This window comes from Chamaea fasciata, unplaced genomic scaffold (genome assembly GCF_029207755.1).
Source record: "Chamaea fasciata isolate MVZ Bird 193981 ecotype frontalis unplaced genomic scaffold, bChaFas1.0.hap1 SCAF_27, whole genome shotgun sequence".
Classification (NCBI taxonomy): Eukaryota; Metazoa; Chordata; class Aves; order Passeriformes; family Sylviidae; genus Chamaea; species Chamaea fasciata.
The window spans coordinates 1,549,611-1,569,451 of NW_027094112.1; the positions used below are offsets into that span (position 1 = coordinate 1,549,611).

The window sequence follows — 19,841 nt, forward strand, 5'->3', positions numbered from 1 at the left end:
TGCTGGTCCCTTGCCCAGCAGCAGCGTTTCTGAAGGCTCACCTGTTGCTGCCTTGGTGCAGATTCACCTGCATTCATGCCTTGTTTCTCAGGGCTGTCTGTGATGCCCTCTTTCCTGGGAGCTGACCCAGCTGTGTTGCTCCCCAAGGCTCTCTTCCCAGCCTGGCCTGGTGTACTGTGGCAGTTCCTGGTTGGAGCATCAGATTTCAGGTGGCTCAGGCAGCTGCCAGGGTGTGGGACTGAGGTGGAACAGGGCAGGGGGCAGCTCTTGAGGGAGGGAGTCACTCAGCCCCAGCTCTCACTTCCTCTAGTGCCCTGGAGCCCTGTGCACCAGCCCTGGGCTGAGGCTGGGGAAGGCACTGACTGCCCAGGCCCGAGGCAGCCCTGCCCACCCGCAGGGCTCAGCAGGCAGCAGCACCAGAGACCTCACCTCTCTCTGCACCCCACTTGCTCTGGCAGCAGCTGCTGCCCAGCCTTGTCAGCCAAAGTGGCTTTACCCGGAGCTCTGTGACCTGGCACTGAACTGCCCATCCCTCGGCTTCCAAGGAAAGTGCCTTGCAACGTCACAGCCTCCTGAGACCTTTGGTTGTGAGGGTCCAGAGAAGGGCAATGTTCACCTCCATGGCAGAGGAGGCCTGAGGCTGCTCTGCCCACTGCTGTACTCCAGAGCCTGTCCAGGAACAGGCTACACCGTGTGCACATCCATAGGAGTCTGCATGGATGCAGGAAGGGCACAGTCACACACACACGGTGGGAACTGGCTCCCACAGCCCTGCAGATCCCTCTGCAGGTACCACTGTCCCCTGCACTCCCAGCCAGGCACAGGGCTGGGCTGGGCTGTTGTCTGGCCTAAGCTCACTCTGCCCTTAGGGAAGGCCCTGTCAGGGACAGGGATCAGGAGCAAGGGCAAGTCCAGCCCTTCGGCTTCCAGCAGCAGTCCTGGGGCAGACTGGAACTGTGGCAGCACCACAGCAGCAGCCAATGGTGTTAGAAATCTCCAGTGGTGTTGGAAACTCAGTGAACCCATGAGACTCCCCATGGTACTGCCCCCACCCCATGGTACTGCCCCTGCCCCCGAGGACTATGGGCCCACTCCTTCCCATGCCAACAGTTAGTGCCACAGTTCAGGTGTCCAGGCTGGCAGCAGCTCAGCTTCTGGAGTTCCAACCACTGCTGCTCCATTCAGGACAGTCAGCAGTGCACAGCTGGAACCGACAGCAGGAATACTCTGGACTCACCCCTAAGATTCCCAGTGCAGATGACAGAATTGCTGCATCAGCCTTCCCTGGAAATGCAGAGCTTGGAGCCGAGACATTTGCAGGGAAGAAACATTCCCTACTCTGGGTCCCTTGGCATGTCCGATGTTATGGCCATGGCTCTCTGGAGAGAGGGATTTCAGCATCCCCTTTGCTTTACCCTCAACACAATTCCATAACAGACAGAATGCTTCCCCCTGGTACTGGTTAAAGCTCGAGGAGCCCGGCCTGGAAACACACTTGCAGAACAAAAGCTCTTCAACAAAAATGAATTTATTTCTCATAAACAACTCCAGTCAGCACAGTCAGTTTTGCTTTAACATCAACACAGCCTGGGTCAAACTGAACAACCCCCAGTGCAGTGACTGTTAGGAAGCTGTTCTTGTTCTGCCCTGCTCACCCGGCCAGCACTTCTGTCGTTGCCGTGATCACACCCCACCTTCTGCTGAGCCTTTCTCAGTCGTTTCTGCCCATCATCTAGTGACAATTTATCTGATGCCATCACCCCTTCTGCACGTCAGCATTCCCAGCAGCAGGAAGAGCAGAGCCATGTCAGTACCAGGGTGTGCAGGCATGGTCAGCTCAGTAACTTTAACCCACTGCTTGTGGGTTTCCCAGGGTCACTGTCCCGAGCACCAGTGTTGGGTGCTGGTGAATCCATCACTTCTGCTCCTAAAGACGGAGAGCTGCAAGCAAACACCAGTGCTGGGAGCTGCCCAAATGCAGAAGGGAACTAAGAAGTCTAGAAGCTGACAATCCAATTTCAAACCAAACTAGTAACTTTAAGAAAATCCAAATTTCAGAACTGGCATGACCTTTTCTGAAGTTAAATTAAAAACAACACTCATTATTGAAGCTCCTTCATAGCTCTGCAGGACAATCCTGTCTGCCTGTCGTAGTTTGATTATGTTTAAATACCTACAACAGTAGTCACTTTGTTCCCAAGACCATTCCAAATATCTGAACACATTCACTAAATTCATGGTTTCATACAGCAATTCTCCTCTACTGGTAATTTAGTGGAACCTGGTGCATATTGCCTTTCCCAAATGTAGACTTTAAAATCTCAAAATCATAAATATTTGTATTTTAAATATCTACTTTTACATGAATATTGGGGATTCCTAGCCCTTTTTCTTCCTGTTTCCAGGCTTTAGTTCAATAAGGAAACCATTTTAAATCACAATCTGATCTGACACCAACCTCACACCCTGTCACACCACAGTCTTTAAGAACCATTATTTAAAAACCTATTTCCTAAAGCAAAACTAAAAGGAGTTATGGGGAGAGTTGGACACCAGGCTTCACCCACAGGAGTTAAATAATATCTTGGCTGTTAATGAATTAGTCTGATTATTATTTTAAGTTAACATTCACCAGTTTGGCTTTACAACATTCTCACCCTGCCCTCCACGTTAACAACTTAACCTGAGAGCCCTTAAGCAAAATCCCGCTTCTCATCAAGATACAGCTTTAAATATGAACTTTATCAGTTGAAACTCTGAAGTAACTAAAAAGAACCAAAAATTACGAGGAAATCATGTCTCCTCTCTCATACACACTGCGAAGCAGGTCGGTGCACGGCCCTGGAGCTCCCTCAGCACTCCCTTCCCTGGGCCCTCGCAGGGCCGGGGCCGCAGCCGCAGCCGGGGGCGTCTCGGCTGGTTTCTCGTCGGTCGCCGCCCCCTCCTGAGGAAGTCTCTCCCGGGCCTGTTTCTCAGCGGAGGGTTTGGGCAGGGTCATATGGAAGGCGCACCACAGCATGGTGCGGACCTTGCACGTGGCCAGGCACAGGGCCCGGAGGGCCGCAGCCAGAGCCAGCACCACTGCAGAGGGAGGAAACGAGGAAACGGCCCTTTAGTCCCGGAGCACTGCTGGGGCTGCCCTCGCCCCACACCTTCCGTCCCTCTCCTGTCTGACCTTGTCTGGCTCTTTACAAGTTTATAAAAGGTGGATGTGAATTACTCTGCCCTCACACAGCGAGGCAGGTGTGCTTTTATAGTGTCTGAGTTTGTTACACCACCTTCCTGCTGCAGCTGCACCCCGGGGCTGGGGTGCTCCATGTACACACACTAAAGGCACCTGAGCCCTTCCCTTCTGGGTCACGGGGGGATCCTTCACCTGTCCTGACAAGAAATCCTGACCGTGGCTGAAGGAACAGCTCCTCTGGGGCACTGGATTGAAGCACACAGGTCACGTTCTGTGAATGGGTGTTGAACCACAGAGCTGTAAAGGGTCACCCGGGCTGTGATCCTGTTATTCTGGCACAGGCTGCCCAGAGAAGCTGATCCAAGCTGTGCTTGGATCCCTGGAAGTGTCCAAGACCAAGTTGGACACTGGGGCTTGGAGCAGCCTGGGATAGTGGAAGGTGTCCCTGCCATGGCAGAGGTGGAACTGGATGGGCTTTAAGGACCCTTCCCACCAAAACCATCCTGTGGTTCTGTAATAGATGCTTAATATCGGATCAGATGGAAAGGAAAGGTGCTGTGGAAACAGGGCTCGGCAAGACCTGCTCCCAAACAAACCAGAACAGCTTCAGGCCTTTCCCTCAAGGTTTTGCCTGACACAGCAAGTACAGTTACTGCATCCAATAATTTACTATTCAAAAAAACCCCTCCCCAACTGCTGCTGCCGCCAAGACAGCAATGGGAGGCAAAGGACAAGCACCACCCCTCCAGGTAAGCAATCAGATCCCACTGTGCAGAGCCTCCTCTCCTCTCCCAGCAGCTGCACCAAGAAGCTGGATCTCCAGGTCTGACACCTCCTTCCCGCACTACTCTGTTCCGAAGAGCTCACAGATGTGTTAGTGCCGAGTAAAGCAAATTATTTTCATGGGCTTCAATACCCAAAAAAATCCCTTTCACCTCAACAAGTCCCATAATCTTCAGTCAAGGTAAAGAGAAACAAGGATGATGGGGAACAGCTGAAATAAAGAATGCTGCAGTGTATATTCTGAGGTGAACTTGAGAACTACAGAACTGCATGACGGGACACCCCAAAGAAGTAAAATAATCCCTGCAATTCAGATGTAGAAAGAACAGCAGAAGAGATCAGAAGATTTAGAAATGTAAGATAGCTTCTGACACAAGGTAGGAGGTCAGAGTGTTGCAGGGAGCAGGAATTTACCCTGACTCCCATCTCAGACACAAGGGAACCTGCCACTCTGCCTGTGCACTGGGGAAAGATTAAACTGAATATTTGGCTTATTTGGGACACCATTAAGAATGAAAACATTCTGCCCATTTTGTGCATCCATCCAAAATATGATTTGTAATTATGCCAGTCTATGACAGAAGATGCTTGAAGAAGAAATCCATTTGTAACCCCAGGCCATCTTGGTCGCTTTGGGCAGATTCAGCATGGAGAGACCAAGAAAGTTCTAGACAGACACAACTGGAGGGTTCATAGGAACAGGAATATGAGGGACAGGGAGAAGCAAGAGGCAATAGCTTAGTAACACCTCCAATCCCTGAATATGTTATCAAGAAAACCCACTAATCTTTATTCCTTGCTAGTTTATTAACTGAATAACCTCCAAATTGATTTAACCTACTTCTCTCTAAACCCCAGTTTTAGTGTCTCCTCAAACCCTCATCCAAACCCCATCCAAACTGCCTTTGACAAAGCTCTAACATTGAAATGTAAATTAAAACTTGAATTACAAACCCCCTCACTTATTTTTGCAAGATGTGTTCAGCTTCCCAGCTACCTCATAAACGGACATAAGCACAGCTATACCTCTCTCATCCTGGCACCTGGGCGGGCCGTGCCGCTGCCAGCTGGAGGCACTGACAATCTCATCCTTCCTGCGAGCCTGCACCACGTGGATCGACTCCAGGTGTTTATCCAGAGCAGTGGAGATGTTGGCGTGGAGCGGAGAGCTGCACAGGCGCTCCATCTTCCCCAGTAAAGTCACAACCTAAAGAACAATTCACAGCTCACAGGGGTTCACACTGTACTCATCCACGCTTACAAGAAAATTAACTAACTAGGGAGAACAGATTAATGATAATCATTGGTTTCTTTTGAGAACAGTTCATGAAGTTACAGCTGAAGCAGTTTTAAGTTCTTACCAGGGATTTGTTGATCTCCGAACCCAAAGCTGCGGTACAGCTGGGTGTGCAAAGCACAACAGCAAAGCCGCAACACCCCAGTAAGGACCCTCAGCTTACCGGTTAATACCAGATCTGTACAGCTTTGAGACAGCCATGAACAAAAGGTGGTTTCAGGACAATGTGCATTTCCCTGCATTCAGAGCACTGGGGTCCTGCCTTCCCACAGCACTGCTGCAATTTCTGGGGGAAAACCCAGCTGGGCCCCTTGTGCTGTGCAGGGCAGCCTGGGCCAGCAGCAGTCACAGCTGCACTGGGAAAGGGAAAGCTGCTGTGGAACCACGTGTGGGCCAACTTCGGGATGAACACTCAACACTAAGGGAGCTGAGAACAAACATTCCGAAACAATTCAGGTTTGTTTAGTCCACTGAAAATGTGCATCTTTGTTGTCTTCTCTTACACCAGTCACATCACTTGTGGGTTTCCCTGTGTTGAGTGACTCCTCAGCCACAGTCACATAATGCTGAGAACCTGGTTACTGGTCTGCAGAAAAAGAGAAACTAAAAATCCCCAAATTGGGATGTTCCTTGGGCCATGGCTACACTTAATATCTTAAAGGAACACATGCAACTGTCAAGAAGATTTAACTGGATACTCCAACTATGAAGAGTTAAACCCAGATTCAGCCCACTCAGCTTCTACTCAAACCTTGTACCAGGGTTCCTCCTTGGCCATCACCAAACCTTCTGCTGTTAGAATCCAGGTTTAACAGCCCCACTCAGCCGTTAAGTATCCTTAAAACTACCTAACAAGGGTTTGAGCTGCTATACCCTGAAGTTTGGTTCCTCAAATGGCTAGAGAGGCTTAAGCCCTGTTTTGGAGGCAGTTTAAAAGTACCAGGACAAGGGCAGGCAAACCTTCTGAACATAGAAACTAAGGCTGTTCTTTTGGGATTCAGAGAACAGGAGTTTAAAAAGAGTACACTAAGCCCATCCACGTCTTTTTCTCCATCCCTCAGCTGGATGAGCAGCACCAGGCAGATCCTGCAGGCAGTGAGCAGACACAGCTCCATGGATTATTTCTCCTGTGTGAGGCAGGGAGGACAGGCTGCTGCTCCCCCCTGCTGCTGAGTGGCCGGCCCAGCACTGCTGCTGCCTCCAAACCCAACATTTCCCAGAACCCTTTCACTCCACGGCCCCTGGCAGGGAAGGACAGGTTGGTTTCTGCTTCTCCTTGCCTGCAGCACCAGCACCATGGCTCTGGTCTCTGGGCCTCAGGAGGGCCACAGCAGCCCCTCGCCATTCTGAAGGCACCCTCCTCCCCCAGCTGTCACCTCCCCATGCACCCTGGGCTGCCACTAGCACTGTGGTTTGCCCACACAGCTCAGCAGACACCAGTCTCCCTTGTCCTACTTGTTATGGCTCTCTGGGTTAAACAGCAAACTGGAACAGAAACTCTGGTTGAAGGTCTATTTTCAGCATCAAATAACCATTCTGCATTAAAATATCCCAGACTCTCAAGCAAATACATATGTCAGCATCATCCAAACATTAACTAAACCTGTTTTTTCCCACAAATACCTCCTCCATCACAGTGCCTCCAAATCCACAGTGAATATTTCCCTGCCAAGCTGTTCTGAATGCAGCAGCCCTGAGAGCAGTGCACAGGCTCCAGGACTGGATGTTGCACCACGTGCACAGTCCTGCACCAGGAACCACATCCTCCTGGCACATGGGGATGTAACTGGGAGCCTCAGCCCCTCTGTGGTTCCCTGGAAACAGCACCCTGGAGCTGTAGAAGCTCTAACAGGGACTGCTGAAATGTTATTCCCTGCACAGCATTGAAGAACAAAGCTATTTTGGGAAAGGCTGCTGTGATCATCTTACCTATCTCACACTGTACTCTAAGTTCTGTGGGATAAGTTTAATAGATTTTTTTAGTCCTACAACTCACTCTGGCTTGTTCCCGTAGCTGATCCACAATTAAGCGATCAACCCTTGATGGATTTGATGTCAGCCTTGGAATTGGAATGTTGTTAGTACTGGAAACCTTCTTCCCTTGGAAATTCTTAGCAAGAGCTGATTCAGTCTGCAGGAAAACAAAAGAACAACTCCCTCAGAATGTACATGCAGAGTGTGCTTCATTACAGAAACAAGAAAAATATCAGATTCAAATTCTTCCCATCAGAGTTTCGGAGTTTTTAAAAAGAAGACAATGAGGATTCAGGCATCTGGGATTTAACCCTCTGGTGAGACAATCACCTGCTTTAAAGTGAACAACTGCTTTACTCAAAGCAGTTCAACTAAAGCCAACACACCGTGTTCCGGCAGTGCTATGTCTGCTCACTCTGACTACAGCCTGTACTGGTTTTGCCTGGAAATAAAATGGAGGTAAGTCAGAATTACAGGGAAAAAAATGACCAAACAGATGTGGATCTCACATATAAAATTAAAATAAAACTGTTTCAGTCAGCAATTAACCTAATTTTTGTACAGATTACACTACAGAAAGATTTTTCCCTAAGCACCCTGGTCTAGTGGAAGGTGTTCCTGCCTATGGCAGGTGGGTGGAGCTGCATGATCTTTAAGGTCCCTTCCAAACCAAACCATTCCAGGGTTCTGTATTTTATTAAGCCATCAGAAAACTATTTTGAAAACTGTTTGCAAGAGTCCAAGTTTCCATCTCTCATCCCATTGTGATGTCACTCTGAAACACCCATAACAACACAGAATTAGCTGAATCTCATTTAAAATTGCAATTCCTGGATGGTTTCATACAAGAGGATGGCATGCCAAGACATGGGGGAATGGCTTCACACAGAAAGAGCAGGTTTAGACTAGATAGTGAAATAAATTGTTCCCTGTGAGGCTGGGGAGGCCCTGGCACAGGCTGCCCAGAGAAGCTGTGGCTGCCCCTGGATCCCTGGAGGTGTCCAAGGCCAGGCTGGACAGGGCTCGGAGCAGCCTGGGACCATAGAAGGTATCCCTGCCCATGGCAGGGGTGGGACTGAGGGAAGTTTAAGGTCCCTTCCAACCCAAACCATTCTGGGATTCTGTGATAAAGCTGAATTTCTCCCCCATGGCCCCTGGCCATGCACATGCCAGTTTTTTCTCTCTTGCACTTACATGCAACCCAGACACCACCTCCCCTCCTTAAGCTGTTCCTCAAACCCTGTATTCAAAGCAACCACTGGCTTTTGTCAGGAAACACCCTCAAAAAAATTCCCCACATTACATCTTCTTGGAATTGGTTCCTTTGTGGGGGCTGGCACAGGAGAACTCCCAAAGGCCCCACTATTGCCAGGTGATATTTGACCCAGCTTTCCCCACAGGCAATCCCAGGTATTGAAATTCAAACCCCATCTCAGCTGGTGAAATGAAGACAGGTTTTCCTACAACCAAAAAAGGCAACTGCTTTTAGTAGGGCTTCATACAGCCCTACCTGAGCCTTTTACTGCAAGGATTTTAATTAAATGACCCTTCCCTCAGCCTCTGTTTCTGGAAAAAAAAAAAAAAAAAGAAAGAAAAAAGAACCCCTTCAAATACACCCTAGGTTTAAACCTTCAGGAAAACAGGAGGTAGGAATTCAGTGCAGCTCCTAAAAAATTAGATTGAAAGAATTAAAGTTTAGTTTCAATTCAAAACATATTTACTGGTTTTGCTTTCAAAGTTCCAGAGGAACCGTATTTATTGTATTAACAAAAAAGGTATAGCAAGCACATCTTTGTTCCTCATGAACACACCTTCCCCACCCTGGGACTGGAAAAACCCCTGAATTCCTGCTTTTAGTGCAACATTCCATACAACATTAGCTATGCTTCCAGCCAGGCTATAAATCTCCACACCTTTCACCTCCTGTCCTAAAAAACACAGAGAAACAAACTGGTAACTCTGAAGTCCCATGAAACACTTAAACTCCTAACAGCAGAACTACCCATGATCTGGGACTGCACTGAGCAGGATGAGATCTACATCAAACCTGTGATATTATTCTAGTTTGGTTTTCTTACCTTCTTTCTTTCTTTCTCCAAAGCTCTCCACTGCTCATAACACTCTTCCAGTCTCACATGCAGCTCGCTGGCAGGCCCACTGCGACTTTTAGCTTGCTTTTGAAATCCAAATGCTGACATGAAACCAGAAAGGGCTTTGTCACCATACATCTTCTCTGTAAAGCAGGGGTAGAGGCGTTTGAGGTCATCCTGGGAGAACAAGGTGTGAGGCTCCATCAGAGGCACCATGGACCGGCCCAACAGGTGAGCAGATCTCATGGGGAAGGTGCTGGGGCCCAGCTGCAGGTTCCTCCTGAAGTCACCCACCATGCAGTTGGGAATGCCTGGAGCCTGCAGGCAGCTCCCAGCACCCATGGCACTGGTGTCCCCATTCCCTGCCCCAAGATGCAGCTGCCCCTGAGACTCCAGTAACTTCTGGTACATATCCTGAAACGCCCCATCCGCCTGGTTCTGCCCTTCCAGATCACGGTGCTCGCTCTGCGGCTTCAGCTGGAAACGCTGTTTGTTCACATTGTCAGTGATCCCCAACTGCTGAGCCAAGTAACTGTCACAGAATCCATTGGGCTGCTTCAACTTCTTCTCATTGAGGTACTCGATGAGGTTCTCTTCCCCACCCCTAAGCAGGGCTTCCACGCACGCAGCTGCCCGAGCTCGTTCTGCAGTGCTGTAGCCGAAGTCAAGGCTGGAGAGGAATGGGTTGTCTTGACAGTACTTGTGAGGTAAATTACTATTTAAAGGCAAATTTGAAGATGGGAACTGAAAAACATCATTAGAATGACGAGAGGCTTTTGGAAATCCAGGTGACTGATTATTCAGTTTCAACGAAGGACTTGGATTCTGGAAGGGGCCAGAAGCCGTGGGTTTGGTTTGGATGTTCATCCACCCTGGCCTGGCGCTAGAGCCTGCTGAGGGGACTGCTGCACTGGGCAACAGTGGGAGTGATTTATAGAATTCAGGATTCTGAAGATCGGCCTTGGAAAACTGCTGCTTTTCCACACCATTATTTCCTGGACAAGCTGCAAAGGATTTTAGTCCATATTCAAATTTTTGCCCAAAATCAGCGCCGAAGGAAGATTCGCTCGCAAATTGTTTTTCTGATACAAGTCCTACAGACTTGGGAAATGTAAAGTCGTGCTGATCTGCAATTGTATCTTCAAATTTTTTCTGAGTTCCTGATTTAACTTGAAATAATTTAGCGTAGGGCTCCACATCCAGAGATAGTGCCTCAGGGGTTCCATTTACCAGCTTTCTATTTTCTTGGAGGCTACAACTGGTGCCCATGCTGGGCGTTGCTTTACCAGCATTAGAATATTCAGTGTATCGGGTATAATCGGTGCTGTCATTGTATCTGTGACACTGCGGAAGGAATGTTTCTGCCTGCTTTGTGTGCACCTGTGCATCTGCTCCTTTGGGACACACCTTCTCCCTTCCATAAGGATAAACATCAGCTCCTGAGTCTTCGATTGCTTCTGAGTACCCAGCCTGGGCTGCAAAGGTGTTTTTCAGGTAGGGGTAGTTCTGATATACAGGTGTTGTCTTCATACTCTCATTAGCCTGCAAGTTGCAGCCATTGGCACGATCACTCCTGGCAGAGTACAAGCTCTGCTCCTCCAGGTCCATGGCAGCAAAGCCACGGTAACAATCATCTGCTTTCTGCTGTGCCACCAGAGCGGGACTCTGCAGGAACTGCTTGTCAGCAGCAGGGATGGACTCAGTGCCAAAGAAACCCTGCTGGGGCACTGCTCCAGCAACTGCCCTCCTGGCTTCTGGCAACAGCTCATGGTGCTCCATTCTGCTTGTGCTCACTGGCCACACTGACTTCAGGGTGGGAGGGCAACTCCTTGAAAAACAAGAAACCCGTGGTTAGACACTGATCTGTGCTGCTGCTCTTCATTCCCAAACATGAAACAAAGTTTAAGAAACTAATTATTCCCGAATCATTTCTCTCAAATGATTCCAAGACGTCTGACTTCCAACTTCTACCCACTCCCGTCATCTTCAGTTTCCCAAAACTAGCTGAGAAAACTGATTCTGCTTTGTCTAAACACAGCACCACAGCCCAGGAGCTATGGACAGGCTTCAAGGGATGTGTACACATCAAACCCTGGTATGTCAGTCGCATCCATCATCACCAAAATACTCCTGCTTCAGCACCAAGTTCAAGCACCCAGACTGCCCTCAGTCTTCCAAAGCCATGTCCCAGCACTCCAGAGAAAATGGTTCTCTCTCACCTCACTGGCCTGCACTGCTTCCTGCAGGTAAAGCCAGAGGCAGCATCCCAGCACACCTTGTTTCTTTCCACTAACCAGCACGAATTAACACAGGAGCATCAATCCCTGACTGCACAGGAGAACTCTAAACAGACTAAGGAAAGGAGAAATTGTGCCTGGAAGCCATTGCAGGCCAATTCTGGGAATACTGAACCAGCCCTGCCTGTCCATAGCAAAGAAATTACTGAGTTGTCTCACGATATCAAGACTGACTCTGAAGTTTTCCCTCATTTCAGACACATAACTCAGCACACATAGAGAAATCACTGGAATTGTTTGGGAAGACAGAAAGGAAAAGCAGTGCCTGGCTTGGGAACCTGAGAACTGGGCTCCCTGTCTTGTCTCCTAGACCTAGAAAAGACAGAGCTCCTCAAGTATCCTGGGGATGCTGGACCTGCGCTCTTCTGTGTCATGTTGTTATGACTATGGAATTGTCTCTTCTGGCGCAGGAATAGAGGAAAAAAAACCCTGACATTTAGATACACAAATATTGCTTAGGTAGCACTAACAGCAAGAAACATTAATTTTGCACAGAATTTTCTCCTGCCAGTTCAGGCAAATGTGAAGGAGTCTGTGCTTTGTGTATTTTTTCTGTGAATTGACATTAATTAAGAAAGAAACCTAAAGTCTGAATTCAGTCTTGATTAAAATAAAAAAAAACAGACTAAGGTGTACATCCAAGGGATTTATCTAATACAGCATGTCCACAACACTTGTTAAGATCTTATTTAAAAACTGCCAGTTACCAAGTTCTGTAAATATCAGAGAGCCAGAAGCTGCCATGCAATCTAAGTGCCATGAGGAAAGCTTCCAAGTATCCCAGGTGAAATGTTGGAAGATGAGGGGAAGGGAGGGCAAGCTCATGCTCAGAGCAGGAGGCCTGGCCAGCAGCAGGTGGAGCTGCCTCAGGAGCACACTGAGATCAGAGAGGGGAGTTCCTGTCACCTGCACCTCACTCACCCCTCAGCAAAGCACGGCTGTGGTTTGTCTTGTTCTTCCAAGATGTTTGACACGAGTCCGTATAAATCAGTTTCACTGCCATAATCATTCCTTTCGGGCTGAATCCTGAAAAACAACTGTGTATTAATAAAAACAATTCCTACATTCAAAGTACTTCCTACATTAAATTAAATAAAAAAATATAACCCATCTACTCCTACACACACACACACACTCCCTGTCAAGGATGACTACCTGGACTTCAGGTTAATCGGAGGAGCAGCAGGCTGCTTGGTGTCATCGGTACACGGAGACCAAGAGGGGTACAAAAGGGAAGAGTCCATGGGTGTAGAGTACTCTAATGTTGAGTGGGAAGAACTGTAGGTCTGAGGTAACTCCACATTTTCTTCATTCTGCATTTAATGTACAATAAAAGCATTTATTTAATATGAAACAGATCAGACTGTCATTTTGTCATTGTACATGGTTATAACTGAGTTCACTCTTGGAGGAAACAGCACCGGAGAAGTAAGCAAGCCAAGCACTTGGAATACAACAATTTCAGGCCACGTTAATGATTTTAAGCAGAATTTTCAGAATTCTCAAGCAGAATTCTCAGTCCCTTCCCTTGTTCTCTGTTGCAGATGGAAGCTGACAGTATCATTCTCACTTTTCACCCATTTTGAACACAAACAGATGCTCTCAGGTGTGCTAAATAAGTGTTGCTTAAGGCTTATGAAAAGCTTTTGTATACTACATCCTGCCTGGCAACTGTTTAAGAAGAAGGTGCTGGAGTTGCACATCACAATTTCTTTGTCACTCAGCCTTGTGCTCTGTGTGTCCTGAGCTGACCTTCGCTGGAAACTGAGTAGGGGGCACCTCCCCAGTCACCCAGTGATCACCAGAGACCCCCCAAAAAGGCCGAGGCAGGCACAGGAACAAGTATTGGTATTGGACTTGTAAGATACTTTTTGTATCCCACCGGACACCAAAGTCAGGAGCTGTTTGCATTTGAATGGGAGAATCCACAAATGGGGCCAAAGACTCAATTGAGCTGCACTGTTTTACCACAGGGATTTAAGAACAGCCCAGTGGTTTTTGGAAAACAATGTAAAACTGTGTACCCTTGGGACTAGAATGGGAGGCATCACAAAAAGTGTAGTGAAGAAATGTGAAGCGCAGTGTGCATCCACAGACCCAGCCTCAGCCTCCCCGAGGACAAGCCAAACAAGGAGCACAGCAGGAAAATATTGGCAGATTTCTCTCATTGCCATGACAGAATGGGTATCAATACTTATTGGTAATAGTTGATCATTTCCTGGGGGCCTGAAGCTTTTCCCTGCCAAACCAACCAGGCTGAGGAGATAGGTGAGGTACTACTGAAAGAGATCATTCCTAGGCACGGGATATAAACAAACTGTCCTTGTTCTGGCCAAGAAGTGCTAATTTTTTGCAGTAGCTCAGAAGGGGCATAGCCAGGACCCAAAAGTTCTTCTGTACCACCCAACCTCATTGCCCTGGGAGGGGGAAAGGAGCTCTTTTCCAGGGAGAGGGAGACCCTTCCAGTTCAGAAACTGTGCTGGAGGGAGCCATCCAGTATTACTGGGAAATTCTTCCTTGTGAGTCCTTTCTTGCACCCTCTATCATTAGTGCTGTTGCTGTTACTCTTCCCTTTCTTCTCTCATTGCTGCTCCCAGTAAATTGTTCTTACCTCAACCCGTGATCTTTGCCTTTTGTGCCTGCAATTCTCCTCTCCCCTGCCAGAGCAGGGAGGGGAAGGGGAGAGCAGTGTGTGGTTTGGAGAGTCTCAGTGGGACAACTGAACTGGGGAGTGCCATTCCCAAACCACCACAGCCGTGACTGGCACCCAACAAATGTGAGGCACAAAGGGATGAGTTAACAACAGATCTGCCCAGAGCAGGCTGGAAACAAATCTGATCCAAGCATTTGCTGCACTGGCTGTGGAGCATCAGGCTCTGGGGAAGTTGAACAGTACAGCAGACTGTTAAAAGCCACACTGAAAGCAGTGGGTGGTGGAACCTTCAAACATTGGGATCTGCATTTAGTGAAGGTCACTGAACACCTGAGGCTGCACCAATCGAGCTGGCCCTGCCCAATCAAAACCTCCTCTATGTGCCATAGAAGTAATAAAGGACAAAATAAAGAGGCCTGAGATGTTGCCACTTCTTGAGGGCCAGAATAACACCCAGATGCAGAGATAAGCTCCGTCCTTTTGAAATCTGTACAGACAACCTTATCAGGCAGTCTCTTACAAACCACATTCTCTGAATATCTGGGCCAAGAACACTTGTGTAATTATGTTATCTCTCTAGGGAGAGTTTTGTCCTCTATCAACAAGTACCTTCACTGCAGAAATCTGATTGATCTGTTAATGACATCCAGGTGGGAGACTGGGTCTAAGACCATGGAACAATGAACCACCAAAGGAACACTGGAAAGGACCACACCAGGTTCATTTCACAACATATACAGCTGTGCAGCTTCAAGGACTACAGCAGCGGAACCAACACTCGGGACTGAAGAAAACTACAGGACCAGGTAAGCGAGAAACCACCTCCTCTGGACCTCAGGGACTAAAAAAACGAAAAAGTAACTTCATGAACTGTGCCTGGGAAGAAGGCCTGTCTTACACAGAACTTGAATGCCCTCAAGGGGTAGTAGCAATTTCAACTGCAGTAATTATTTTAGACAAACACAATTGCACAGAGCAGGATTGCCAAGACAGTGGCAGATGTCAAACTTACTATAAAGCTGGTGTAATTTTATGTTGGTTAGGACTGTTACTGTGACATGTTTCCCTGAATTGCCTTAACTGTTCTGAATATGAAACTTATAAAGGTAATCCTTTTGTTCTTTCCTGTCCAGTCAAAGACTGTAACAAGAAACCAATTGTAAAATGGTTTAAGGAGGATAGAAGAAAATTTAAGTTATTAATAAATGTTACAGCTAGGTGGGAATCTGACAACACACACTCTCTAAAATTTCCTTTGATACATCAGGAGGGTGAAGGTAAATATCATTGCTGAGCTACAGGAGATAAAGTAGTAGCAGAAAGCCATTGGATACAAGTAAGGTAAAAAGAAACCCCTGACCATTAACACCTCCCAAAGTGCCCCAAAGCTGGGAAATCAGCCTGGATGTAATTTAGAAGGTAGGGAAACAACAAATACTATTTTCATATATACTTAAAACAGCATTATATGATATTCATGCTATTATCGCTCTAAACCTGATCAATAATGGAATCACAATGTATCCAACAGGACACAGAGTATGGGCCCATTAAGAACAGATGACAAACCACAGGCGTCAGCACCTGTACAGCACATGAACAACAGCTGAAGGAAACACCATTGAAATTCAAGATTTCTGCCTAGATATGGAACAGAACATCTGTAACTTGAAATTCCACCAGTGATTAATATAAAAATGATACTCAGATACACGAGTAAAAGGTGGGCATGGTTTAGTACTCCTTGTGAAGATATAGAAATAGATAAACAATTAAAATCACATTCAGATTTTTGTGTTTGTAAATTTACTCAGAACAGAGGCTGTGATTTTAACTGTTGAACCCCCAGTAACTTCCTTTCGACTAATAAAACACCCCTATATCTTAATTTCAGCTATACAACCTAAGGGTATGAACATTCTGCTAGTATAGAAATTGCTACAATGTAAAAATTTGCAAAGGCTGTTAAAAGAAGCTAAAAAGAGTAACAGAATCACTTTCTTCTTATCCATCATGGCACTAAAGAAATCCATCAGGTAATGGAATGAGCAAAGAAAGATGCAGATCACCGGAGGTGTGATATTTTATTTAAGGCTGCACAGGCTCAGTGACTGCATTAGGCAGGCAGGAACTGTGGATTAGACAGGCAGGTTTATGCAAACTTTAGTGTCTAAATTCTCTTGCTTTTCACTCCTTGCTGTGCTTGGCTTGTGGAAAACTTCTCAGACTAAACAATGTCTCCTTTCTCAACCTGACTCCAGGCTTAGGGAGATCTTAAAACCGGCAACAATGTTAGCCTAAAACACCTGCTCCAGTTTCTGCGGCTTGATCCCAGCCAGGAGTTCAGAATTAGACCCCCTTTCCCCCATCATTACAGGGTATTAAGGTACTGAAGAAAACTTACAGCCAATTCTTTTCTTCAGGAAAGGCATTGTATCCTGATTAGGTGAAAAGGAACATCTTTACCTTGATCTTATCTGTTTGTTTAGACACAACAGGCCTTCTTAGCCCTTAGTAAGTGAAACAATAAATGCTGTTTTTGCAGGGTTAAATGTTAAACACTCAGGATACAACCCTTCGGAGCAGAGCAGTCTGACAAAATAACAAGTCCTTGATGGAAGAAGTAGCAAGTCTGGTTTTGAAGGTACTGGGAGTGATTTTCCGTTTGAGTATTTTACCTCAGTGAAAGTTTAGGGCTATGAAAGGCAAAAATTCCAAGAGAGAGTTGACATATTTAACTGTCCTGGCAGTTTCTGCTGATCAGACTAAGGACTGGTTCACACAAACGCTTCAACTACAGAAATATCTGAGGCAATAGCTAAGGTTCTTCTTACCCACTTTCCAGTTTTCCTAAAAGAGTTGTTTGCTCCTCACTCTGCCTACAATTGTTTATGCCAACAGAAGAACAATTACCACGAACATTTCAACAGAACAATGGTGAAATGCCATTTTACCAAACATCCCCTACAGCCTCATCAGCGACTGCATTAGAAAAGCCACCATCCCCTCTGATGAAAGTTACAGCGATGAAGATTCACCATAGTTAAATCAAACATTGTGATTTATATTCACCAGTGCAAGCAACCACTTCAGAAACATATTCTGACCATTTTGTTCACAAGCAACCCAAACTCTTAGAGAGCTATAAAAATAATCAATAACCAACGGAACCTGTGATTTGTAGCAGTCATAGAGCGAGGCAGAGCCCGGCAGGGCGGCGCTGAACACGTCCGTGGGCCTCCCGCTCGCTTCCGCACTGCCCCAGCAGCGGTCGCCGCCTCGGAACGCCACGTTGGGCTGCGGGGAGAGGGAAAGGACAGGGACATTTTTACACACAGAACGGCGTGAGGGGCTGCGGGGACAGGGAAAGGACAGGGACATTGTTACACACAGAACGGTGTGAGGAGCTGCGGGGACAAGGAAAGGACAGGGACATTGTCACACACAATGCCATGAGGGGCTGAAGGGACAGACATAATTACACACAGTCTTACTCGTAGAGACACAATTATAAACAGAGCTGACAATGTTAACTTCTTCAACACTTCTAATTTACTGCTGGATTCGGTTCCATCTGAGTTTTCAGGTTCCATATGGATGTGTAAAACACTTTCCTATTTACCCTGAAGGAAAAGCTGAACCTGCCAAAGCACAAGAAACTCCAAAGTTTCAGAGACACAGGAGGTGCAGATCAAGCGGACACCTGCACTCTCCCTGCTTCCACCAGCTGAGCTTCCCAACAGAGCCACCACAGAGGAATATCAAACACAGAAGAATGCTCACAGAATCATGGCATGGTTTGGAAGAGACCTTAAAGCTCAACCAGTTCCAACCCCTGCCATGGGCAGGAAACTCTTCCTCCAACAGCAGTGGAGAAGTTATTCAGCCCTCACACATTCCTGAACACCTCTTGTCCTTCCATCACTGCTCCCATACATTGTTTAGCTTACATGACCGCATGGATGCGCATTTCCAGATGTCAGGAGCTGGAAATTTCCCACAATACACACCCTGAGAGCTGTGGTGGAAATCTGCTCCATTCTGTAACTATGGGAGAAACAACTCCAGCTGGAGGGACACCCCTCCAAGTGCCAGAAATCACAGACCAGAAGGAGAAAGGAATGGGAACAAAAGAAAACTGAGGGCTCTTCTCTGCTCCCAAGGGTGAGGCACACAAGGAAAAGCTAAACTGGCTAGCTAAAACCCCTTTAAGTCAACAAATAGAAAAGTGAAGTTACTGGCATATTACCAAAGCAGCTCATTTGGAATGATGAATAAATCCAGAAAAGTCCAAAGTCACTCTGCTCTCTAGAAACACATCTTTCTGCAGCTCCCTGAGGATGCACCTCAGGGATCTTCATTGTAGCTCACACCACTGCCTAGCTCAAGTATTTTTCTGTGTTTTTCTGGCACATTTCCCAAATAAGTGAACACACTGAGTTATTGGGGAGCTCATCCCTACATCCTGAGCTTACTGTGCCATGTTTTCCCTTCTGAGATCGCCGTTCACAGGGACACCGGACACTTACATAGTCTGCAATTCCCACAGAACAAGGGCAAACTTGTAGGGCCAGAGGCAGCTCTAAGAAACTCAAACCCCCATCCTTACTCCCTTTTTCCCCAAACAGGTTCTTTCCAGGATGCTGAGGGGCATTTTCCCCACATGACTGAGCTCCGCGTCTCACACCTGCTCCCACACGGGAGGGCATCGGGGCCCGGAGGGGGTAGCGGGGCTCGGACACCTGCCGGGGGCAGGCGCGATGCCGCTCGGGCCTCGGTGCCTCCTCAGTGCCGACGGGGCCAAGCCCACAACAGCCGCGGCGGCTCGTCGGGCGAGTGACGAACGGAGGCGCACAGCCAACCCCGGTCCCCATCTCGGTCCCCATCTCGGTCCCCGTCCCTCACCTCCATGGCTCCGGGCCGGTCTCGGCGTGGGCCCGCGCAGGGCGGCGTGAGGCGAGTTCCGGCCGTTGTCCTCACGCCGGCCCAACCGCCGCCGCACCCCACGCGCCCTCGCCCATTGGCCAGCGCCCGAGGAGCTCAGCCAATCAGCGCCCTCACTACCGCCTCGTGCCTCCCCGCGCAACGTGTGCGGCTCTGTCCGCCACGCGGTGACAGCCGCCCGGGCGAACAAAGAGCTGCGCTGCCATTGGCCCCCCCCGACCGGCGCGCGGCCAATGGGAAAACAGCTCGCTCGTGCCTCCCGCCAATGAGCGGCCGCGGAGGTGCTGCTCGCCCGGAGACAGCGCCGCGGGCGGCCCCTCCGGACCGCGGGTCACGCCATCCCCGGCAGTGTCACCGCCGGGTCGCGCCACCCCCAGGTGCTGCCACCCGACGGCACTGCTACCCCCGGCGGTGTCACCGCCGGGTCGCGCCACCCCCAGGTGCTGCCACCCGACGGCACTGCCACCCCCGGCGGTGTCACCGCCGGGTCGCGCCACCCCCAGGTGCTGCCACCCGACGGCACTGCCACCCCCGGCGGTGTCACCGCCGGGTCGCGCCACCCCCAGGTGCTGCCACCCGACGGCACTGCCACCCCCGGCGGTGTCACCGCCGGGTCCTG

General features: G+C 48.4%; 1 protein-coding gene across 1 annotated transcript; it reads right to left on the bottom strand.

The window, feature by feature from the left end:
• Window positions 1-1,512: 1,512 nt before the first annotated feature.
• On the bottom strand, window positions 1,513-19,257 carry MEIOC (meiosis specific with coiled-coil domain). Its single transcript, XM_066205262.1, has 8 exons — window positions 19,184-19,257; window positions 17,450-17,575; window positions 12,781-12,938; window positions 12,547-12,651; window positions 9,317-11,156; window positions 7,261-7,395; window positions 4,994-5,174; window positions 1,513-3,081 (listed from the first exon to the last, which is right to left on the bottom strand). Exons 1-8 carry the CDS (start codon window positions 19,187-19,189, stop codon window positions 2,783-2,785), a joined length of 2,850 nt encoding a protein of 949 aa, XP_066061359.1. The 5' UTR covers window positions 19,190-19,257; the 3' UTR covers window positions 1,513-2,782.
• Window positions 19,258-19,841: the final 584 nt, after the last annotated feature.